We start from the raw sequence: 26,191 nt of genomic DNA, 5'->3' as shown, positions 1-26,191 counted from the left end.
TTTTTTTTGCCATGATTAACAATTAACATTAAGTATGTCAATATTTGTTGTTTCAAATGGATTTTAAGAGGCTACTTTAATGTTTCTGTCATACTTAACATTAAAGTACTGAAGCAAACTGGAATTTGATTGGTTAACCAGAACCTCACAAACTGTGGTTACATTATAGTCCATCTGGTTATATGATGTGACCTCGAACCTTAGGACCATATCCTGGCCCATGGTGCAGCTCGTTTATGCCACCAGAAAGCTGTCCATTGTACGCAGATACAGACAACCATGGTATAGCAGAATCCTTGGCTAGCATAGAGCTGATGTAACTGGCCTCTGCACCTCTGGCTTTCTGTACAACAAAGAGGATTTATCTGGGGTGCACTGAAGAGATATGGCTGGAGTACTCTTCAGTTCTGACGATCCCCAGCTGGTAGCCAGCATACGTTGAGCAGCTGAGGGATGCTCTAACTGACAATGAGCGCAGAACCATCATTCTTCTGTAATGTTCAGGAGATTATGTATATTCATTACTATAGATATGAGTTATTCTCATTTTTATTTATTACTTCCATTTCATAATACCAAGAAGATGATACTTTTCAGTGCGACTATTACCCTTCGCAGATAGCTGAAGGCAGTCAGTTTTTGATACCATGCCTTACCAAACACCTAAGGCATACATCAGTGAAATAAAAAAAAAAAACATGGCTTTTGCATTTCTTAGGGCTGAAATATAACTTCACATTATTATTAAAAGGAAGTTTCTGAACATTTGACTGATATGGAATATTTTCAGTTATTCTGGAATATTTCTCATTTGGGCCCAAACCTGCAAGAAGCAGTTCTGCTCAAGTTAATGGAACTACTCACATGAGTAAGGGTTGCAGGTTACAGGGTTTGATCAGTAATTTCTCCTTTCAGGTGAGGAAATGGTTTGTTTCTACTGTTATTGATTTTATGTAACTTTATCCTTCAAAACTAAGCATAGAAAAACTTATTCTAGATGAGGTAAACCATGCCATACATCAGTTTAATTCATGTTCAAAATTAATTTTATAGATACATATCCAGTGCCATATCGAGTAAACTTTCCAATGCAAATTATGTCTGAACACATTCAGTTTCTAAATATCTGTTTTAGGGTTGGGTTTGATCACATACTATTCTTTGGAGAGGGCTGAAAATTGCTCTTGTACTTTCACAATCTCTTTGCTGTACTTAAAAATAACATTTATTTTTCATGACATATTTGTGAGTGGATGTAATACTCCGAGTTATGAGAGAAACAGACAACGCTGCCTAGAGCTAACACAGTGTCAGGCAGGTGTTTTGCAAGCTTCCCCACACATTTTTCTTCATACAGCCTTGTCCTGAGCAGCCACATTATTGTCGCTGTTCTCCTGAACAGAGGCTGACAGCTGTGTGGTAACTTTGGGCTAGGTAACAACATTTAGGCACAGCTGCACCCTCACTAGGGGATCACCGCAGGCTTGTCTCTCAGAGTTCTTCACCCTGCATAAGGAGTGAACCACTACACCCCTTTAAGGGATGCAGCTTCCCTGTGTGACCATCCCACTCTGTGAGAAGCCCCTCTGGTCTAAAGAAGTGGAAGACAACATTTCAGTTTGAATGTGCGGCACTTGCCCTGTATGAAATGCAGCCTAACAGCAGGTTAAAAATCAGCAAATACTTAACAAGGAAACTAGTTTTTTGTTACAAAAACAACTATATTACACATATGCATTATACTTAGAGAGAGAAAGGTATAAAAGCAATTTTCAAAACAGGATTTAGAAATACTGCACCTGTCAGTTGTGTTTATCTCCATGACTGAGAACAGTCCCTCAATGAGAGTTACCATTGTAATAATACAGTATTTCCCATCCTGATTATGCAGATTAGGATAGAGGTAACACAGATCCTTTTTGACTATCTATGACATAACAAAGCAGGTGATATTCAAATTTGTTGTAAGATAACTTAAAACATGAGAATTTCTCACCTGGAAATTCCTTTTTGCCACTATATAAATCCATTATACACCTACACCTTGAATACTGTGTGCAGTTCTGGTCACCCCATGTCTAATGGATACATTAGAATTGGAAAAAAAGTATAGAGAAGAGGAACAAAAATGATTAGGGGTATAGAACAGCTTCCATATGAGGAGAGAATTAAAAAGACTGGGACTGCTCAGCCTGGAGAAGAGACAACTGAGTGTAGATATGATCAAGGTCTGTAAAATCATGAATGGTGTGAAGAAAAAGTGTTATTTACCCCTTAACGTAACACAGAAACCAGGGGTCACCCAACAAAATTAACAGGCTTCAGGTTTAAAACAATCAAAAGGAAGTACTTCTTCACACAATGCACAATCTGTGTAACTCATTGCCAGCGGTGTTCTGAAGGCCAAAAGTATAACTGGGTTCTAAAAAATTTAGATACATTCAAGGAGGAGAGGTCCATCAATGACTAGTAGCCAAGATGGTCAGGGCTGCAACCCCTATGCTCTGGATGTCCTTAACCTCTGTCCCCCAGCCAGAAGTGGGGACTGGATGATTGTGTGGATCACTCGATAAATTTCTCTGTTCTGTTCACTCCCTCAGAGGCATCTGGTACAGGTGTCTGTCAGAGACAGGATACTCTGACCCAGTGTGGCTGTTCTTATAGACATATCAGAGAGACACTTTGATGATTATTTAAAGGATTCTATATTGTTTATTGGAATTTTCACAAAGGAAGTAGCTGAACTCAGTTCTTCATTGGTAACTAAAATAAGAACTGAATAACTGATTTTTCAACCCTTGTATTTGCAATGTCTATATATTGTGGAGGTGAACTTGAAAACTTAATTTAAAATTGAGTTAAACTGAGATTTCTGTGCTCATTAATCCCACTAACCAGGCTGGTGAGACCACTCTGCATTCAAAGAAGTTTTAATTAACTTTTTAAATATTCTTTTTTAGCCTCGCTCTTCCTGGTTTGCTGAAGATCTTTCATAATTTCTCAATTTGTGACAAAGTTGATAACATAATACTGCTAGAATGAGACTTGTGGTATCGGCCATACCACAGACATAAAGATTCTGGATTATTTCACAAAGGGGAAAAAAAAAACATTGGCTGGTGGAAGCTCTCAGCAAACAATCTGGGTTTAACTATCTTTGCAATTCACCTTGAAGAACCCCATCTTGCATTCTGAGCATTCCCTTTCATAGAAAATTTCTAAATTTTTGGTTTGTTTTCCTAATTGAAACAAAAATAAATTTCAAAGCGTTGAAATCCTTCGTGAAACAGAATTGTCATTCTCCACATAGCTCTATCCCATACATAATAGGGATGGGTAGAGCCAGCGACTGAGGCCCCACGATCCTGGAAGCCGGGGATGTTGAGGAGCTCAGCTGGCATGCTGGCAGAAAGCGAGTCAGGTTTTGAAGGCTATCTGCTAGGCAGGGTTCTGCTGAAATCCTGCCTAAGTTCTGGGGAAGCATCATCAAAACCGAACTATCTCTGTGAAACATTAAATTTAAACAGATCAGTAAATTTTGAGAACAAAATGCCTCCTTGGGATTCTATTGACCAGCTCTAAAGGGAGCCATTTTTGGGTGGAATGGAAGTGTGGATGGGAGATGCTATAACTTTCACCAGGAGCCAGCCCCATGAATAGAGGAGGAGGAAAAGTGGCTTAGAGCTTCCTTTGTATCCTTTCTTGAGCTGTAAAATCCCAACTTGAATATAGATTAGTCCATAACACAAATTTATACAGATAAAAGACCCAAATCTGTCCTTTCTGTGCATCCCAAATTGCACTGAGATCAATGAGATTTTGAGAACATAAAGAATATTGCAAGAATATCCCCTATAACTGAAGCATACCAGGCAGCAGAAAGAGAGTTCTAGGCTATGTTTGAAAAGATTTCTACTGCCAGACTACACTTTTTCTACTGCCAGATGCTTAGGATCTGATTCTGCCAGTCTTTGGTGCTATCAAACTACACCAGCTGTCCCACTGAAATCAGTGAAGTATAGCACTATTCAGTGTCAACAAGAGTGGAAACATTAGGGCTATTAGCAATTGTAAAGACAGTCAGGAATATCTCAATCATTCAGTGCCTCTTGACATTTTTGGTATATGCACTCTTCTTACCCACTTTTCAGAACCTTTGTCACCCTCTGGATTGAAACTAGGTATCCAGGTTATCAGTTCAATTTAAAATTACTTTATTTTCCAAAATTAATTCAAAATGGTTTGTCAATAGTCAGATCAAGACTAAAATATATTTTCTCTATATTCTAGCAGAAAAACAGCTTATCCATTAGAGTAATGGAATTTACAGGCAGACTGGTGCTACTCATTAAACAGATGTTTTCAGAGAACTATCCACAATGATTCCAAAATCTCTTTCTTGAATGATAACAGCTAATTTCAACCCCATCATTTTGTTTGTATAGTTGGGATGATGTTTTCCAATGTGCATTACTTTCCATTTATCAACACTGAATTTCACCTGCAATTTTGTTGCCCAGTCACCCAGTTTTGTGAGATCCCTTTGTAACTCTTCACAGTCTGCTTTGGACTTAACTATCTTGAGTATTTAGTATCAGCTGCAAACTTCGCCACCTTACTGGTTAGCCCTTTAGCCAGGTCATTTATGAATATGTTGAAAAGTACTGATCCCAGTTCAGACCCTTGGGGGACCCTTCTATTTAACTGTCTCCACTGTGAAAACTGACCATTTATTCCTACCCTTTGTTTCCTATCTTCTAACCAGTTACTAAGCCATGAGAAGAGCTTCCCTCTTATCCCATGACTCCTTACTTTGTATAAGAGCCTTTTTGAGGGACCTTGTCAAAATATGGATTTGGTATTTCCTTTATGGATATTTATTCCTTAAGCAGTTAATGAAATCATTAACACATGCAACACCTGACCTCAATGTTAGATGTTAATGACATCAACTACTGCAGTAGTATCATCTCGTGTTCAAAACTCAGGAGTCCCCCAAAATTATGAGACTGACTTTAAAATCATGAAATTTTAAAACAAAACTAATGTTTGTTCTCATTATCTATCTTCTGGTTTTTGAGCCTTTGAGGTTTACATTTTCAAGATTTTCTTTTCAACCATGAGGGCTAGAAATATACTTTTTAAAAAAATGAAAACTGAGATTATGTTGTATGCAGAGGACTCAAAAGATGGGGCTTTAAGAAAAACACCAAATATGATAAATCTCTGTATACAATTGCACCACTGCTGTTCAAAAGAAATACAAATACTTTCATCAACTATAAACAGCCTTTCAGTTCACTGTTAAATGGCAAATTCTCTTGCAGTGTTTTTCTGTTAGGTTAAAGAAATGAAAAGCAGGAATGATCTTAGTCTCATTTACACCACTTTTCTACACTGAGTTAATGGTTAACTTAATTGGAGTCACTCCTAATTTACACCAGTGTAACTGTGATAAGAATTAGGTACCATTTCTGGTACCTGGTACCTTTGGGCCTGATTCTACTTCCACTGAAATCAATGGACTTTTGCCACTGACCTAGATGAAACCAGGAAGTGGCTCTTCATGTGTACACTAGGTGAGAAATGTGCAGTGAAACATTCTGCAAGGTCTGCAGATCAAATTGAACCTTGATGTGAGCAGGCAAAACACCAATGACTTCAGTGGACTTGTAGTTGGGCTGAATTGGGTACTCTACTTTATTTAGAACATTCTGGGGTCAAAATCTGAGAGCTCAGCAATTCTCAGGATAGGGCTTCTAGACCGTGTCAGGCAATAAAATGCAATATTCCTCCATCATGGCAAAATGCTGGAAACAAAATACACTACTTTCATACTGAGATTCTGAGCTTTGATCTTTGTTTCTCATGGATGACATGAAAAGTAACATGAACACTATTACCCCAATAAACTCTGAATATTCAGTTGTGAATCCAACTTTCCATTCTATACCATCACCACTCTTTCCCCCCTTACCCCCCACCAAATGGAGGTTTTCAAAAAATATTAATGTTGAGAGCAACAATGAAGAAAATGTAACTGGAAGTCAAAATACTTCCTGGGTTAACTTTTTAAAAAAACCATACTATAAAAAGTAAGGAAGTTTTAATTCCCAACCATCAAATTGTGAATATGATAGTTTAATCAACTAAATGAATTTATTCATTATTTAACTTGGCAGGAACTGCAAAGAATTTGGTTCAGATGGCATAAAAATGAAATGGCATTATCAGACATGTGACTAACAAAAACAGTAAATGGCTTGTCACGAAAATGTCAGTAAACCATTTTAGATGCTTTATTAAAAAAACAATATAAGAAAAAATTAGGTCAGTCGTTACAAAACTTACTGATCTCTGCAGATCTACTGGGTACTGGAGGAGGCTGTGTGCCATTGCGAGTAGGTGTTGATGACTGAGGGGATATGGGAGAAAAGGGAACCATATCAAAGATGTCAGTGGAGGGTGATTTAGGTGTCACACTGCCTGCCTACAATAAGGACAATAAATATTAGGGTAATATTTCACATGAAAAAATCACAATACTGTACTTTTCAGCATGCAGAAGAGCTACAGTATCAAAAATAACAGCATGCAAAAACCAGCTCCTGACACCAAGCAAATGGCATTCACAACCAAGAGTTTATGGGACATGCTAAAACCCAAATAGCATTGTAAATTTCACATTTTCAGTAAATCTGAGATAGCCAGAAATAAATGACATTTAGACCTGAAAGAGCTGGAAAGAAACAACTCTAAATTAATAAGAATTTGAATAGAGGTACTATTCCCAAGACCCATTTAAGATAACAGGGCAACAGCAATAGGCTATATATTTGAATGTACAGAAATAGTGACTGAAATTAAAAGATATAATTCCAATATTTTTTTCTTTACTAATTTCTCCTTATATAACATGAGTATTTATTTGACAACCTATGAGAGCTGCTGTCCTCAATGCATGGAATGTATGTTGTGATAAGCAATAACCCGGACATCTAAGACACTGACAAAATGTAATATTAAAATCCAAAATAAAAAAAAATTATCCTTGAATGGGGAGCAGAAAATATTTCATTATGAAAGCCCCGGATTTTTTAGCAGACTTCAACAAATACTGGATAAGCAAATAAGTTACTATGGTTCCAAATTCACATTGAAATAAAAAACATGAATCACAGCTCATACAGCAGTTCTACCATCACTCCCAGGACATAGAAAACAGCTCAATCTAGTCAATACAGAACAGACGCTAAAAATAGCTTAAAAATTCAGAATGACAAACCAAACTAAGGCAAAATATATACCACTGATATGGGACAGAAGTATGCAAGTTCAGTTTTACTCACATTATAGAAAATAAGCTTCCGGAAATACTATAATGCCAGATGAAAAATGTACTATTTCCTAATTACTTGGCAAAATAATTCCCAATTTGCTCAAAATGCTGACATGAAAGAGGTTGTAACCAAAGGATTAAGACAAACTGATTTAGGCAGATTATCTCAGTGCTACAACCTGTGTGATAAGCAGCCTTAACAGATGCTCGCTCATGGGAGTTCCACAGCCCTCTTGGGCCATGCAGCTGTAATGGGAATGTTGGAAAAGTATTTTCCTTTCTTTAGTAGTTTCTATGTAGCTCAAATTGTCCCATCACAGAGATGCAGTCAAAGACAGTTCCATTCCAGAAAAGAAGGGCAGAGCTGGAGATCGGAATGTGATTCCTTAGCAGCACATTCACTCTGTGCAGGATAAAGTAAAACCTTCTACCTATAGAACTAGGTTATTATTATTATTATTATTTTTAACATAAAATCCATATACAGGCCAAAACCAGCCTTCTCTGCTTCTTGAGACTACACAAATATTTCCCTCATCCACAGCATTCTCTCATTCAGCATCACTCCAGGAGGTGGTGGCGAAGAAGGGGAGATAAAGCAGAGAAAGGCTCTGAAATCAGTGGAGGCAGAATCTCGTTTTCAGTACTTCTTCCTCTCTCATTGAGATGTTCCTCTACTCCCGAGTGTGCAGTTTTCTGCAAAGTGGTGTTTTCTGCAAAAAGCTAACCTGTTTCTTGAATATGTTGACTCTCTCACTTCTACAGACTGTGCAGCTTGGAAAGATTTTATGTATATATAATCTGTATAATATATTAAACTTGGGCTGGAGAGAGTCCTAAAGTATTTATTTCCTGTATATTCATCTATATAGTCGTCATTCAATAGTCTTTTGTGGTATTGTTTTCTCAAAACCACATTATTTCCAGCTCATTAATTTGGAATTCATATTTTATATATACATATATATATATATTGTGGGATCTGGAAATACTCAGCCCCTCTGAGAATTGGGCCATTTTTAGTTACATGTATTGACATGCCTAATGTAAGGGCTCCATATATAAAAATTTTGGCTTGTCTTTTTACTTCATTCTATTTAATATAAATAATTCTCATGCATGTTTGTGGTAAGATTAGAATTCAACTTCTTTTTTAAAAATGATTAATTTATATGGAACTTCACACACACACACTCTTGTTGACATCAAGAGGCGTTAGCACATGCACTTCAGAGAAAGCCTATGGGCCAATGGTTCTTGAGAACATATTGTTTATGTGCAATAGACTCTTGTTAACTGCACATGGAACTCCCATTAAAATCATGGGAGTTCTGTGTGTAATTTTCAGGCTGTGTAACACAAACAACAGTAATCAAAAAGTGGGCAGATCTCACACTCCTCGTGCAAACAGAACTCCCAATGATGTGAGATGGGGTTTGTCTGCATCAGGAGTATATCAGGCCCTGCACGTATTTATGAGCCATAGATTACCCTAGATTCACATGCAGATTTCCCACTGATGTTCATGGAAGATTTTTGCGTGAATTGTGGCTAGTAGATAATAACTGAGAATTTAAGGTTATAAATAGGTCTGCAGAAACTAGATAGATATGTAAACAATATTTAAGGTCAGTCTTAAATGAGTCTTTTTGGTAAAAGCTTTTCATTCATATTTTGCTGTTCAATATTCCAATTTCTTGTCGTATTCATTGGGCATTTTGATAGCATTAATACAACTAATTTTTATTAAATTTGATAATTAGTGATTAATTCAAAAAATAAATGTGTACTATTAAAATCTGGATGAACATGAGAAGCATTTTTATTCAGTAAACACATGCAGAAAGCCGTGATAATGTTTGCCAAATACAGCCAAATGTCATTTGCAAATGGAGAAAAGGTTGTGAGTATTGACAAATTGTTATGAAAAGGCAGTCAATATGCATGTTACAGATCATTTTAGAATAAAATAATTTGCAGCCTTCATTTTGCACAGAGTTCATATAAACTATAGTAAAACAAATATAATGGCTGATAGTTCTTCTGGCTAATCAATACTTTCTCACTTACCCAAGTTCTCTTTCTACTGAAAAAATTAAAGCCCTCCAAATCAGACTTTTGGGACACTGTCTTGAATAACGTAAATACCTATTATTAGTGTAATTACTCTATCAAAATAGCAAACTAGTCCAATAAATATAGCACATACAGGTAATCCATTAGAACGTAAAGAAGAAGAAATGTTAAGAAGTTGGGAAAATAAGGTATTATCTTAAGGATATGATGCAGGCACCATAAAACATCTCAAAAGTCTCCATATTTTAACAGTACCCATAAAAAACCTACAATACATCTGATCTGTCCTTTAACCACTGTACAAAATGTATAGTTTAATACAATCAACACACAACAGAGAACATAGGAAAATAGAAAAAAAAAGTTTTTGCACAGCAGGATTACACGAGGTCTTGGGATGCTGTATTCATTGACTGGCTTGGGAAGACCACTTTTTGAAGGTGGTGGTGTTAATAGTCCAGATGATAGTCTGGAGTCAGGAGAGCTCATAGGAGTAAGTGTAATGGAAGAGATATCTAAACAAGGAGTTGAATCCTCATTATTACACCAGAAAAAGGTGGAGGGTCTTTGAAACATATGTTGATCATTATCAGACTTTATGTGCAGCAACTGTAAAGGAATCACAGAAAGAGAAAATATTCTAAGGAATAGAAAGTAGTAATGTAAGGGAAAGAAAAAATTCACATTTTATATTTTAAAAAGTTGTTTGCAAATTGCTGTTCAACAGAACGCTAAAGAATTTTTTTGTGAATGAAAAGAGAACCTTAAAAACTCATAGTCATTAAAAGTATTCCAGTATTGGTGGGAACAAAGAAGATTCATATATTAAAAATTCAATAAAAATACAATGAATACATTTTCTATGTGGGCACAATGGGTTGAACCCACAAAAATCTGCATGCAACAACATACCTACAAAACCCCATATTTGCACATGCAAAACAGTAGTTAGGCACATAATTAGGGAGGAAAGTTGTTGTGGTTAAAGTACAGGCCAGAATCTGGTTCTCTGTCATGTTAATACACAGTTCCACTGACCATTTCCCCCCCCCCAAAATAAAAAAAAATCATATAATAAAATCCTCATACAATAAAAGCCTGCTATGTAGGCAGTTTATGGGATTTGTTTTATTTTGAATAGGAAGATTGTATTGACTTCTTTGGTTACTCAGCTATAGAATATGAAAACTATACAGTTCCTACACAGAAATATATATCCTTATAACATTTTTGGTACAACAACAACTAATGCACTTTTGAGTTGAAATGAGATGTGTTTAACTAGATAATTCAAACAGTGTCTGAGATCTACTATCACAAAGGCTGAAATCCTCTTTCCCCTAGCACAGGTAAACAGGGTTCATGACACAGCAGACCTGCTAAAACAATGAGGGGTCCTTGTGGCACCTTAGAGACTAACTAATTTATTTGGGCATCAGCTTTTGTGGGCTAGAACCCACTTCTGTGGTTGTGCTGAGTGGGGAGCCCCTTGCACGTGAACAGTCCAGCATTCTGGGGACTTCTAGCAGAGCAATTCTTACCAGTTGAAGAGGGGTGAAGCATGAAGGTTCTACCAATTCCCAAGTCCTTCCCACACAATGGCCAGAATAGCTACTGCAGCCTTTGAGTAGCATCACGGGGGCTGGTCCTTGTCTGCTCTGTGACTTGAGGAGAGGATTCCTCCCCTCCCTACCCCCAAACGCACAGTCAGCAGGGAATCCTGTTTTAGATGTGGTGGGCGCTAAGAAGTGTACTTATTCTCATCACCCAAAAGTCTGACAGTAAAACCTTACTTCCCCGATTTTATTTCCTTTCATTTTTAACTTGTTACTTCCTTTTGTTTCCTTTATCTATTTGAATGTTAAGGTTTAAAATAAGTTGTTTTAAAATTATCCTAATAATATGTTTTCATTTATAATTCTATAGACCTCATTTCAAAAACAAAACATACAAGCATTATTTGAAAAGTAAGTGGAAAGGTTTTGTTTGATTTTCCCTGCCACGTCCTGAGTTGAGGTCAAGGTTCTGTGTTTCTCATGAAAAAAATGATGGCTTTACAAACAACTAAATATGACCAGGGAGTTGCACTCCATCCCCTGCTTTAAGTGTTTGTGATGTCATCATTCTCCCCCCCACACACTCCCCGGCCTCCAATTTGTCCACATCCTTTCTGTAGTGGGGGCCCCAAAACTCACTGCAATACTCCAGATGTGGCCTCACTAGTGCCAAATAGAGGGGAATAATTATTTCCCTCAATCTGTTAGCAATACTCCTACTAATGCAGCCCAATATGCCGTTAGCCTTCTTGGCAACAAGGGCACACTGTTGACTTATACCCAGCTTCTCATCCAATGTAATCCCCAGATCCTTTTCTGCACAACTGCCCCTTAGCCAGTCGGTCCCCAGCCTGTAGCAGTGTATGGGATTCTTCTGCCCTTAGTGCAGGACTCTGCACTTGTCCTTGCTGAACCTCATCAGATTTCTTTTAGCCGAATCTGCCAATTTGTCTAGGTCACTCTGGACCCTATCCCTACCCTCCAGTGTATCTACCTTTCCCCCCAGCTGAGTGTCATCCTCAAACTTGCTGAGGGCGCAATCCACCCCATCATCCAGATCATTAATGAAGGCGTTGAACAAAACTGGCCCCAGGACAGAGCCTAGGGCACTCCGCTTGATACCGGCTGCCAACTAGACATTGAGCCATTGATCACTACACATTGAGCCCGACAACCTAGCCAGCTTTCTTCCCAACTTATAGTCCATTCATCCAATACTTGCTTTTTTAACACAATGAATCAGAGGGGGTAACCAATGTCCAAGGTCTGCAGGATACTTCCCTCTCTGGTTGTCTCTGGGGTGGGTCCTCCCTTCCCTCAGGGAGGGCCCCTTTGGGCAGCTGTGTCAGTGCCTTAAACTTCCCTCTGCTCTGCGCTGCTGGGGCTGTTGGCTGCAGGTCTGCTCACCTCCAGCTCTGCCACCCAAATGAACTAGTTCCCTATCTTTTAATTCCTCCAGCAGATGGAGCATTTGCTGCAGGTGTGGCGGGGCTGGCTGAGCCCAAAATAATCCCTTAACCCCATGATACCCAGTGTGGGGTTTGTACACCCCATCACAAGGTGCTACAGATCGCTTTTAAAAAAGAGATGTACCCAGAACATCCATGGACGCTGTCTTCTCTCTTCAGCTAATTTTGAAGCTCTTAGCCAGGGCCGGTGCTGTAACAGGCATGTATTTCCGGGGCAGATGTAAGGGTTAGAGCAAGGTCAGCCAACATGCAGCATGAGACCCAAAGGTCACATCACCTTAGGCTTTTTAAAGATAAAAAGTTAAAAAGAAAACCCTTAAAACAAAAATCACAAGCCTAAACAAAGTGGAATCTCCCCCAAACTGCGTTGGCTCGTATGCTGCCAACTACTGGAATCTAGCACCACAGCAGCACCTTTCCTTGGCAAATTGTTCTATAATGGTGTCCAGCTCCATCCTTGCGGTCTTGTCTTCCTCAATTGCAAGGAAGCAATTCCTCAGTTCCTCAATTGACCAATTCCCTTTTGGTCAAACATCATCACGAAAACTTGATACTATGAAACTCAAGTAGCTCTGGATTCCAAGTGAAAAACTGAACACCTCTGTGCCCTCTGTAAAAAAAAAAAAATAATACAGCCAGAAGGACACAATCTCCTGAATCAAGTCTGAAGAAAATTATGAGTATTTTCCCATGAAATTAAGAACTTCCTCTGTTGCCTTTTCTAAAGTTATATTTTTAAGTCACTTGGGATGGAGGAAACCAAACAGAGTAGCTACCTCTTGAAACCCTTCACGTTGAGATTTTAGTTCCCTGTTCTGTCTAAAACTTCAAAATATTTCCTTCAGTGGTTATCCTTTGCTTCAAAGACAGAATTGTGTGCAAATTCATCATGTGCAGCATTCATGGTCTCTTCCTGTGGCTTGATTCCCACCTGTTCTGAGATTCTTTTACAATTTCCTTGTACTTTTCTTCAGATCAGAATTTGCTAACCTCATTCACTGTGCTCTCAAATGTCCTGGCACAGATAAATTTTCTTTGACTGAAGGATTCCAGCGGCTGCAGCCATGATAACAAAGATCCTATGCCACCATCACAGATTGAGGTAGCACATCCAGGCCATCAAAGACAAGTTGTTTTTTGCTCTCGATATGTGTCCTCACTGCTCCTGCATTCGGCAACAGTTTCAGCTTATAGGCATTCAATTGTATTCTGAAAATTTACTGTCGTTTCTTCAGTGGATTTCATCTGAACTGCCCATTTAGTCTTGCAGATTGTCTTTAAATGTAAAGATCTCCTTCATTCTTCAGAAGCCTGTTCAATTTCATGTGCTGCATCTATCCTGCCAACTTCTTCTGGGGTCTGAAGCACATCATCAAATTCCTCTTCCCTTTGCAAAACTTTACTGTTTCAAGCAAGAGCGTGACGGTAACAATAATTTTGGACTTAATCACTTGTTTTCCCTATTGATGGTTAAAGTCTACAAACTATTTATATATTTCCTGCAAAGTTCAGAAGAAAACCTTCAGATCTGGACTGGCCTTATCTTCAGCAGCATGCACCAAAAGTAGGTAAATTTGATGTGCTGAACAATCAATGTCTGATGCATACACTTGGTCTCCTCTGCTGACAGATATTCTCTCATTTTTTGCTCACAGTCCTCCACAAGCTCTGGCCATAACCCTGGCCCCATCATATCCCTGTCCAGACATGTCTTTGGGGTCTAATCCATACTTGCAGAATACAACATTAGTTAACTGGTCACACAAGGAAACAGCATCTGCCTCACTTGCAGCCACAAAGCTTACAAAATGCTCTTTAATACCTACTTTTCCTTCAAAATGATCAGTATTAAACAGAAGCAAAATAGTCATCAGATCAACATGGCTAATATTCACAGCTAACAGCTTAGCTTTTTTGCAGCTATTAAATATGCATCTCCTGGCTTCTGATGCTAAAAGTTCATCAGTAATTGTCTTGCTTAAGTATTTGATTTCCCTTAGTGTCACTGATATGTTGGGCAAAAGTGATAGTGAGCCTTGCAAGTAGCGTAATGATGTTCAACTAAATACCACCATTGTTGCTCTACAGCACTTCACAGTGGCCATGAAAGGGAGACCTAAACTAGTTAAAGTTTTGACAGCGTCAAGCAATATTTTTAGTACTTCTTGCCATTTCGTATTATGTTCAGATGCTTTTTTTCAAAATGTGCATTGATACTATGACCCTTCGTGAACTGTAGAGCTGCCACGTGTGACTCCATATGTTATTTGCTCCTGCCAGAAACAGACACTGACTTTAGAGTATTCTTTCAATCACTGTTAACCATGCCGATTTTCAAGCATTTGTATCCTTGAACAACCAACAAATTTGACAGCATGCATAATCTGAAAGAGATGAGTATACTAGCCACTTGACATGCAAATCTTCAACGTGGTGCATTTTTCATTCTGTAAAATGAAGATGAAAAATGGTGGCCTATATGACAAAAAGGAAACTGTCCATATGGCATATCATTCTTTATGGACTGGTAAGGACAATCTATGCAAGCATGTGCAACGGCTCAGATGATAAAACAATCTTGAAAGTGATTTATCAGATGGGAACGTCAAACCTATTTCAGCAGGAAGACTGCTTTGACCTGCTTCACTGTTGACCGGCTCATCTACAAGGATGTGGGCTTTTTGGTTTTCTATCATTTATGGGATCTTTGGCTTTGTAGCTCATCTACAGGTCATCAGCTGTGCTTGTTTCAAGCAAAGTTTCTCTGAAAATATCATCAGCTATTACTACAGGTGCAACTTCAATGGTGCTTCACAAATTGTGTTCCTGACTTAAACCTTGACACAATGACAGATTCATGCTTGTTGAACTGAGATGCAGTTCTTGACTTTCTACTTCAGATTGCAGGAGTTGATCATAAAGTTTACAAAATGATAGTGCCTGCTGCTTAGCATCTTTGGAAACAGTTTATAACAAAACCTCCTTTTCTTTTCATTTGCTGAAACCAGACTTTTATTTGTATTTATGGTTGTCATTATCAGGTATCTTCCACTATGAGAATAACTACGTTGGAAATATAGGCCTAAATAAAGTGTATTTTTGTGCTGCTTAATTTGTCCTTCAGTTGTGAAGGTATCCCTTCAAAAATGTTGACTTTCTATGCGCAGAGAGAGAGAGAGAGAGAGACAGACAGACAGACAGAACTAAAGTGGAGCTGGCTGGGGAGAGTCCTGAGCAGGCAGACACATACTTCTCAGGTTTCAGAGTAGCAGCCGTGTTAGTCTGTATCCGCAAAAAGAAAAGGAGTACTTGTGGCACCCAGAGTACTTTTCTTTTTAAGTACTTCTCAGTGTCCCAGAGCAAGAGGAGGATAGGGAGTCTATGGAAATAAACTTCATTTTCAACAGCAACCTGTTCATTACTGGAACTTGCCCAGGGGCTGTGACCCCTGTAGGATGGGGGTAGGAAACTTCTGCTATCACCAGCCACTCTTGGGCATGCTCAAATGCTGTGTAATTTTGTAAAGGCATTGCAGGACATGTGGTTGTAGGTTCCTATAAAAATGAGGGCTGGTGGCCAGGGGCAGTGTTAGACACATGCGACTGATGCAACTGCAGTGAGGGGGCCCCTGGCAATGGTGCCTGACTCAGTTACTTGTGAGGGAGGGGCCCCAGAATTGGGTTGGGGGCAGACGACACAGGCAGAGGAATAGCAGGTTCAGTTGCTTAGGTGTCTGTGCACTTGTAGGACTCCTGCAGTTCCAGGGCTGCTCAGCTGCACAACATATACCCAGCTCAGCTTCTGCCATTGTTTGTGGCCTACTGGAACCTCTAAAAAGAGCAATGTGCTGGTCCCCACTGCCCACATTTGAATTTGCCCAAGGAGGGGGCCTCCACGAATTCTGATTGGTAGGACCCCCAATGGCAGAGCCTCCATTTTGGTCAAAGACTCTTCCCTCCCATTGCCTGGGAAAATTCAAATGCTGGCAGCAGGAACCAACGTGCTGCTCCTCCTGGAGGCTCTGAGTGTAGCTCTGGTGGCAGCATCAGCAGCAGTAGTTCGTGGCTCTGGCTCCCGCAACAGCAGTTTTGGCTTTGGCAGAAGCAATGGTGATAGCTCTAGTGGCAACATCAGGGCCTGGGCCAGAGGGAGCAGATGACACAGCATGGAGCCGGGAGGTGGTGGGTGGGAGCAGAGTAGGGATGCAGAGGAAGGGACGAGTGTAAGGGGGTGAGGCAAGTGAGAGTTTATTTGAATGTGGGACATGTGATGGCATGTGGGAGCCCACAATAAAGACTTGTGCTGAGGCCCATATCTCTGTTCCTCTGCCATGGCACATAGGAGAAGGAAAGGGGGAAGGGGCGGGGGGAACCAAGTGAAGCCCAGTCAGCACTTGCTGACCTTGCTGATTGTTACATCTGCCGCTGTGCATGGCACTTCTGTTGTATGGTCCCATTTGAGTGGCAAACAGCTGAAAGAAACCTTACCAGCTAAGATCTCAGAGAGACACTGTTTATACTCAGTGGTTTCACCCCCAGCACTCAGTGGGAGGCAGAGAATTCAAGGACTCTGCCCCCGGCCAAGAGGAAGGAGTTATGCAGGCACATGAGTGCTACATGACGGATCTTGGGGAGAGGAACGGCTCCCTCAGGACCTGAGTAGGATATTGGAAATGGCCATGCCATGCATGATGAACACGTCAAGGAGGCTCCAGGTTGACAGGTGCCAGGACCCTGACCCTTAGATAAGAAATTAGTCAAGGAAGAAACAAAGACATATTTTACACTAAACAAAGGTAAGGTCAGGCCAGGAATCAGCAGACACCTGTGATGCAGTGAGATCCAAAGGCACGCATATCTTTTCAGTCTGTTTTTCTCTCTCTGACACTATTTTCCACTTTGATTAGTTTCTTCCTCTACTCTTCTAATGGTTTGTCTTTTACTATTTCCCTTACATTGCTCTTCTCTCACACACTGCCCTCCTTCCTGACTGTTCCCTGTTATTTATTCTCATCAAGGGGGTTCTGTGGCTGTCATGGCATTTCCTTCAGTTTTCTTTTTTTCTGATTCTGGAATTCTGGTTAGTCAGATACTGTAATGCTTGCAGATGCTCGAGGAATGTCTTGAAAAAATATCCAACATTTGAAAAAAAATCCTTCTTGTCTCTAGATCAAAGCCTGTTTGGCTGGTCTGGTGAGATGTTCCTTAGCAGTCAGCCAGGGCTTGGTATACAACTTCCTATGGAAACAGATAGAGTCAACGTGGTTGTGAATGATTACACTTTCAATCAATTGTATATCCCCAGGAAGGCTGGTGGGTAGAGCTGATCCCCTTCTAGATTGCTTCAGGCAGCAATAGTGAAAAAAGGCATACCCAGATATTTTAAATAATGAAAATAGGTTTATTTAAAATAAATAGATGCACTCAGGGATCCATTAAAGTTGTGTGTGCAAGTTCTCTCAAAAGCAGTATCTAAACTCTTATTGTGATACAAATGTAAGCAGCACCACCATATGAAACCAATAAGGGGAAAATCAGATTGCCCCCCACATAATCAAGACCAAATGGAAGAACGACCAGTGATTAATGTACTGCCAAACCACTAAAACACAGAGGAAAAGTAAACAGCACACACACAAGAGTAATGGAAACTTTAGCTGTATATCCAAGTGACTGATTGCATGAAGCAGAGAACAAAACACCAAAAGCCAGCAGCAACACCCCATGCCAACAGTTCAAATGCCACACACGAGTATAGCTTTACAAAAACTCCAAAGTCTATTCCCAACTAAGGAAACCACATCTTTCTAACCACGATACAGTATTACTAATACTTCTCACAGACTTATTCGGGAAGTGGTAACAAATGTGTTAATCTGTTTTGCATAAGACTTCTCGACTGACAGTTATATATCATATTGAGCAACTATTTAAGCTTTTAACATCACTACCAGCTTTGATAGAGATCATTCTAAAATAAAATTTAAAATAATATTATGCAGAAACTGATTTAATTTTTTAGAAATGCACTGAATGAATATAAATTCAAATAGTAAAAATAATAAAGTTACAGAATCGTAATGGACGAAACATGCATGCAGAAGACTTGCTACTTGATGGTTAACTTTCTCTTTCATTCTTTTGCTGAACAATTTGACTTTTGGCTTTCTGTCTTGGTTCTCATTACTTTTAATGCCTTGGTGTATGAATGCAACTAGAGATATTTTATTCTGAAAGTTGTTTTCCCCTTTCCAATTCAAATTCACTTCAGGATATCGTAGCTTTATTAGGGTGTTAACTTGGATGGTATTGCAATCGCCATAATCATGTATTGGTATAGATATTGATGAAATAAGTGACAACAAAATTTCACACAAGGGAATCAGAGGTCATATATTCACTGCTAAAAGCTTAGGGCCAAATTAATGCCAGGAGTAAACAGGTGAAACTCCATGACTATCAGTGTTTCCCACCCATTTACACTCAGGATGAAACTGGGTTACATGTAAATTTGAAAAATTTAAACAATTAGAATTTACAGCTCTGTAAAATCCTAGGCCAAAAGAAGTAGCTTTCAAAAATATAATTTGGAAAAAATCTTTGTCATGCAACATAGGACTATATTCAGTTTTTTTACACAGTTCTTTCTCAGTCATACTCCACTGGCCTGTAGTTTATTCTCATGAAAAGCAGTATCCTAGCTGCATAACTTCAGAGCTGCTCTATTTAAGTCCCTCAGACAAGCCTCTTTAAAGCCTCAGGGAAGCTCCATGCTGAAATAATGCTCCAAATATGATAATGAATCTGCAAAGTAATGCTTTAAGAATTCCTTTGAAAAGGTTACATAGTAATTTAGAACCTGTAAATATGAGGTTCTCCCATTCCTAGTTACACTTTTATCTATATATTTAAACAAATTTCTTACAAATTGGTGTTCCATCTCAGAATAACACATGATCTCAGATTTCTTAATAATCTGCATTATCAAAAGGACACAATGTCTTGTGTGCCAGGAACTTCCAGTGAAATGCAATAAATGCATGACATTATAATGGTATGCATTCTATTAGCATTTGCCATTACTGCAAGTTATGTGGATGCCAGGTTCTATGTCATTTCATTGGGTTACCTATATCAGCAGAGCATATGCTGTGTAATTACAATACCAGGTTCTTATATAGCGCTTTCCATCAGTAGATCTCAAAGCACTTTATAAAGGAAGTCAGTAGCATTATAAATCCATCCAATCATTTACTGAAACTCATTAGATCAGTGGTTCTCAACCTATTGACCATTCTGGGCCACATATGTGGCCTGCAATGTGTTATGTGGGATGCATCCAATACTATCTGTATGGCCCTAAGGATGTCACATGGCCCACCACTCTGTGGTGACTGGGTCACAAGTGGCCCGCGGGTTGCAGGTTGAGAACCACTCCACTAGATCATAGTTTGAGTTGACTGGATTGTTTAAGAAATAATGTGCCCATATCAAACCCATTTTCCACTGTTTTTCTACATTTCCGCTCTTTTAAATAAATCCATTTAAAATGTATATTTTAGTTTCCAGTTATTTAGTTTCCAGTTGTCTCCACTTGACTTGCCTCTATCCTTACTTAAAATATTTAGGGAAGTCTTGTTTCTATTTTGTTTTTTATCATCAAATTAACAATTTTGCATTACATTTCACATGTCCATGCCATGTGTTAAAACAGGACTTGATTATAATGGACAACTAACCTACCATTCCCACTTGTTTCAGGGACTCTAGATAAGAGGAGGCGGCACGAGTAAGATTTTGTACTGTCATACCATGTGATCTTTTCCAGGGTCCTCAATAGCAATTTCTTTTGTTTGTTTGTAAATTTCAACTGCCAGGCAGTTAACAAATAACAAATTTTAGTTTTTAAAAGTTTACATGCAGAATGCCACACAATATCACCCATGCACAGACATACATCTGTCTTCCCTCACAGAGTAGAGCTCTTGCAATAAATTCAAGCATACATAGTAGCATCCTTTATTTGAAAAGAGAAAAAGTAATATATGTGAAATTTAGTAGAGTACAGTCTTTTCTCATTTTATGCCTAAATGTACTATATCCCCCTGTAGTGCACTGGGACCACAACTTGCCATCTCTCTTTGCATGGGAATTCTGCAGGATTTTTACATAAATATCAATGTCAAGACTTAGTTCTTGTAATTTAAAATACCTTTTAATGATATTAAATCAATAATAATCATGGCTTTAGAATATGAATATCAGTAACTGTCTTCTGTTTGAATAGGAACCTTTGCTCCTGTAAAAAAACTGCAGCTTTACATTATATGGCCATCTAAAGGGAAAACCTTTTACTTCTATTGCAACACTGAGAGACTCTATCTGTTTTTTAAAATCTAGAAAACCTTTATCACAGTGAGCATTGCATTCTCACAAGTATTCTTCATATCTCTGAACATCACCAGCATTAATTAGAAATAGCAATTATACACAATCATAGTTGTACAGATGTAAGATAAAATGTTTCCCTCAGATCTGTTCTATAACTCTTAGCACCAAGATTCAGTTCTCCCTACATCCATAGAACACCCACTGAAATTAAAGTGAACTCTCCACATGGAAGAAGAGCAGATTATTGGAGTCACAATCTACCTTGAGAATCTGAGAGTGAAATAATCTCAGTCACTTCCCAATATCACACTCTACAAAGAAAGCAAAGAGACTGAAGGAGTTAAATTTGAGGGGCTGAAAAGAACCTTTTAATACGCGATACAAAGATCACACATTCAATTCCTGATCACTGAAATTTACCATGAAGGCCAGAGTCTGCTATTTTTACTCCTGCTGAGTAGCACCTCAATCTACAAATAGTGCCAATGAAATTAAAAGGATTATTTAATAGGACTTCATATGAGAAAGTACATCAGAATCTAGCCCAGAATGTTTAGTATATCTCAGGCCATTCTTGAGAACTAAAATATACATATACTTACAACCTTTTGCATCCCTCAGATATACTACAGGCAAAAAGGAAATATTTTAAAAAGTGGAAGAGGACTAGTACTTCGAATCATGATAATAAAAATTAACACTCATATTAATATTAAGTAAAACAAATGGTTTTAATGGAGCATATGTTTTTACTTTTCTTTAACAATCATACTGATTTAAGATGATGAAGACAAATCAGAAAAAAACAAACCAAAAACAAAGTAAATGTGACATGGATGACAGATGAAATTATACATTTGTATCCTTAAAGTGCAGTTAACATATTGAGTTGATCTAAGACAAATATAACATATCTTTTTATAATTGTAGTGTTTTGTGACTAGACCTTTTTAGATGCAACTTGATGGAAATTTAATCCTACATATTCCATATAAAATTACAACCCCTAAACTCAGACATTATTTGATTAGATACTGTTTAGTGTATCCAATCACTTTTGAAGTTAACACAGCTGTGTTAAATTCTGATTGTCAGCACTCCTCTCAAAAATAAAACAATGTAACAACATTCCATTTTATCTACTCTTTTACATTGTATCTTATACATCTATCACAACGAAATCCCCCATTTTACTTGATATGCGGCCCTCCAGTCCATCCATGGGTAGGACTTGCTGGGATGGGCAGGAGGAAGAGCTGGCCTCATGCTACCTTGACTACCTGCTCTTACTGGACTGGAATGATGATCATATTCAGGCCAGTTATGTATCCCCTATATGGAAACTTGTCCCCTAACAACTCAAGTTCATGTGCTGGGCCTTCAACAAAGATGACTGGTTTTGCTCAATTATTTTTCATGCTGAAGAAATCCTTAAACAAAGATTAAAAAAATTGTTCCTGGGAGAATTTTCTAAGAGAATTCAGTATTCCTTACTGAGGACATAGGAATCTGGATTCCACACAGCATATGTACCACATAGTTGCCAAAAAAATTCCTCAAGAGGTAGAGCTGAGTCAGGTCACCAGTCCAGTCAATACTTTGCCAAATCCATACCCATGCCTCTCCTTGAGAGAGGTCAACAAGATAGAATCAGGTTAATATTTAGTAATTAAAGAGGCAGTCTGGTCCCGTGGATAGAGAACTGGCCTGTGAGTCTATGAATGCTCCACACCTCTTGCTCAAAAGGATATTCACATCGAGCTCAATTGTAGCTTTGCCAGAAGCCCCGCACAAGAGACAGTGCACAGTTGCACTGCCCCAGGAGCAGATGTGGAACTAGAACAACTAGGAACCACTCCTCATTTCTTCCCATTCATCTGTGCGTGGGAGAACTGTTGGGGAACGATGATTACAGGGAACGATGATTACAAGGACCCCAAATTGAGATACCCCTCAAAATGCAATGCAGGGAAATTACTAACAAGTTGAGGGTTTTTTTGGATAATAATTCACAAACATAATGTTGGACTTTGAGTAAAAGATCTCTGAAAACCCATGTTTAAAGAAGATAAGAAATGTTGACATAAAGGGTCATCAGCTTTTCCATAATTCTCCATTCAAATAAAACTTAGTTATGAGGATACATACTAAATTTTGATACTGAAATATAAAGATGAAGAATTGTTAAATTATCATTTTTGTTAGAGCTTTGTTAATTCAGTAGTTTATAATTTTGGATAATAAATAAGTTTGCATGGGACAATACCAGTGCCAAGGCAACAGGAGGGAAAAGGACAGCCAATAGAGCCTCCCCTGCTACACCTCCAACAGTGTCAGGTGTGGAGAAGGGGACTTAAAAGGAGGAGACCTACCCAGTTGGGGGCTCACCAGGAAGGAGAGCAGAGCTCTGCTACTGCCTCATTGAGGGTAGGCTGGCTCCGATAGTAGCACATGTGATATTATAGCATTGCACAGCAACAGTTAAAGTATTAGGTCTCAGTCCTGCAGTCCCTTAACATGTAAACACTAATTAACTTAAATGGGAACTCCATGTACGAAATGATTGTAAGATAAAACCGATAGATACCATATTATGAATGTATATAAATAGTAATATCCAAATGATGGAAAATATGAATAGATCTAATTATTTGATATTATGTCCAAAAGAGGGTCAGAAACCCACCAGACACTGGCACCTTTAAAAAAAAAGTTTTTAAAATTATTACTTCAAAAAAAGGAAAGAAAAACAAACCATAAATATGTATATTTATACAGGCTCAAGTCCTGCCCACTTAAAATTCACCTAGTAATGTTTGTTTATTGGATTCAGATGTTTTAATCTCCTCTAAAAATAGACATATGTATTAAAAATATTAGTAGATCACTAATATACAATGCCAGCTAGTTTCTTTCTGTTTTTTTTTTAAAGGAAAAAATTGACAGTCTGATGTTTGAAGTTTTGCTAATTTAGATGTAGAACTTTTCATAAAGATATTTCCTATGCATTTCTTAGTGTGGATTCAAATTATTTTATACTTAAAAATTAAATATAATTTCACAGTGTAACACAAGAGGAAATAATTATGATACATGCTGTGAATTTGTATGAAGATTAGTACCTCTGTACAACTACAAACTCTTTGTGTTATTGACAGGTTTCAGAGTAACAGCCATGTTAGTCTGTATTCGCAAAAAGAAAAGGAGTACTTGTGGCACCTTAGAGACTTTAGTCTCTAAGGTGCCACAAGTACTCCTTTTCTTTTTGTGTTATTGAGTCATACTAGGAAATGCCTAATAATGTGTATTGAGAGCATATCGTCTATCATACTTCACTTATAGCATATAAAACACAGTAATCCATCTGCTATTTTAAATGTGAATGAACAAAACTAGATTTATATTTTTCTGACTGAATACAGTAATTCTTCTGTGTTACATCATCACATCACATCCTTATGTTCCCTGCACATATCTCAACCGGGAATGAGGAGAATTAACAAAAAGAAGCATTTTTCACACTGATTATTAGAAGTGGTTAGCTGGCTATTGAGATATGATAGTTTTCTGAGAAAGGTCCAGGCTTTGAAATATATTTTGCCCAGAAAGTTAAATTTTCATTAAATTGGAAAAATGTCTCTGCTCATTAACAAGTAACACAAGAAAGGTCATACATTTAAAAAAACAAAAGCAAAAAAGAGGAAGCAGATTTTCCAGTGGTTAGATCTGTGAATTTAAAAATTCCTCTTAAAAAAGTGCATTCAAGTAATTTTAGCAAAATCCCACAATTACTTTTTATTACTATTTTTAGTAACATCACACATTTTCTTCCCAGAAATGTATAGAGAATATAAGAAAAGGTATATTTATTCTACTTTTACTTTTGTAAAATGTAGTAATTTAGATATCCTTGTTTGAATAAGCATAATTTAGCCTTAAACACATACCCGTCCACATCCTGCAAAGTTTTTAGTGCCTCTTCTAACTATAATATGCTCATCGCAACTGAATGTTGCGGGACTTTGTCTGGGAAGGAGGAAGAAAAGGGATTGTAGATCTTGAGCCATGGGGGAACCAGAAGTGTCTGGTTTAGATGGGGACACTGAACCACCAGCACACCAGCTGGAGGGAAAGGGGATTTATATCCAGTGCCACACAAATTGTACCAAGAAAAGGAGTACTTGTGGCACCTTAGAGACTAACCAATTTATTAGAGCATAAGCTTTCGTGAGCTACAGCTCACTTCATCAGATGCATATCGTGGAAACTGCAGCAGACTTTATATATACACAGAGAATATGAACCAATACCTCCTCCCACCCCACTGTCCTGCTGGTAATAGCTTATCTAAAGTGACCTCTTTCTTCATGAACCAGCAGCGCCCTCTCTCCCACCCATGGGATCAAAGTAGGACCAAGTATTTTATGATCTACAGTGAACACTGTGCTAGTTGCCTTTTTCCTTTAGGAGCTGGGAAGGAATTTTCCCCTCACTACCATACTGGCCCAGGTGCTGAGGATTGTTTCGCCTTCCCCACAGCAGTTCAGGGACCCGTTGAGTTAGGTAAGGAATTTAGGTCAAGATGTCACAAATTAGGCAAGTGTCCAGTGCAGGTACTCATTTTATGGGGTGGCAAGGAAGGGAGGAGGTCTGGTTTCCTAGGGAAGCTGGAAAAGGGAATTGGGATTCTTAATGTCTAACACAGTGGGGAGACAGCCCTCTTTTTCCAGACCCTCTGACCCTCATGACCAGCAATGGGATAGGACCAGGTTGGGAAGGGAAAGGGCTGATGGTAGCCCTCCCAAATAGATGGAAATGATTAAGAAAAAAATGGTGACCAGCGCTGTACAATTTACTGCTGGGTGATCCCAGATAAATTAATAAAGGTGCAGCCTTATTTCAACACATCCATTGAATCTTGTCTTTGTTCCTGTGTGTGTCTGGGACAATGGGAATTGAGGTTTTGCAGACTCCGGGATCACACTCTCTTTGCAGATAAATAAGTTACAGTCATGGAAAATAATAGTTCATGTAAAGCACTGATTGTCTATTATATTTAACAATTTTTTTCTCATTCCATACCTGTCTTTTACATGTACCTGCTCATTTTATTATAATGGTAATACAAACAGCTTTGGCCTATTTGAATGACCTTCTGGGCATGCTGCAAAAGCTATTTGTTTGATAGGGTTTTGCAGGAAGGATAAAGTTATGTTATGAGATAAGATATGAGAATGAGAAGTTTTCCTGGAGTATTTCTTTTTATTGCTGATTAGCTGTGATACACTGTTATCTCTCTTTGATTACTTAAGGCTGCTGGCTGGCAGAATTAATTTATATATTAATATTTATGCTGCTGAG

The 26,191-nt window shown here is 38.4% G+C and overlaps 1 protein-coding gene across 2 annotated transcripts in view; it reads right to left on the bottom strand.

Moving 5' to 3' along the window:
- The window catches only part of GULP1 (GULP PTB domain containing engulfment adaptor 1), a 134,520-nt gene that overhangs the window by 18,257 nt on the left and 90,072 nt on the right, over nucleotides 1-26,191 (bottom strand). Inside the window, exons 9-10 of one of the 2 annotated variants that reach the window (XM_073306130.1) lie at nucleotides 9,800-10,024; nucleotides 6,352-6,490 (exon numbers count right to left, since the gene is read on the bottom strand). In XM_073306130.1, coding sequence (XP_073162231.1) covers nucleotides 6,352-6,490; nucleotides 9,800-10,024 — 364 coding nt within the window. The remainder of the gene's footprint in view (nucleotides 1-6,351; nucleotides 6,491-9,799; nucleotides 10,025-26,191) is intronic. The other variant, XM_073306131.1, reaches the window with a different exon arrangement.

The sequence above is a fragment of the Lepidochelys kempii genome, chromosome 11, assembly GCF_965140285.1.
Source record: "Lepidochelys kempii isolate rLepKem1 chromosome 11, rLepKem1.hap1, whole genome shotgun sequence".
Classification (NCBI taxonomy): Eukaryota; Metazoa; Chordata; order Testudines; family Cheloniidae; genus Lepidochelys; species Lepidochelys kempii.
The sequence above is the reverse complement of the archived record's forward strand: the minus strand, read 5'-3'. Positions and strand labels throughout refer to the sequence as shown.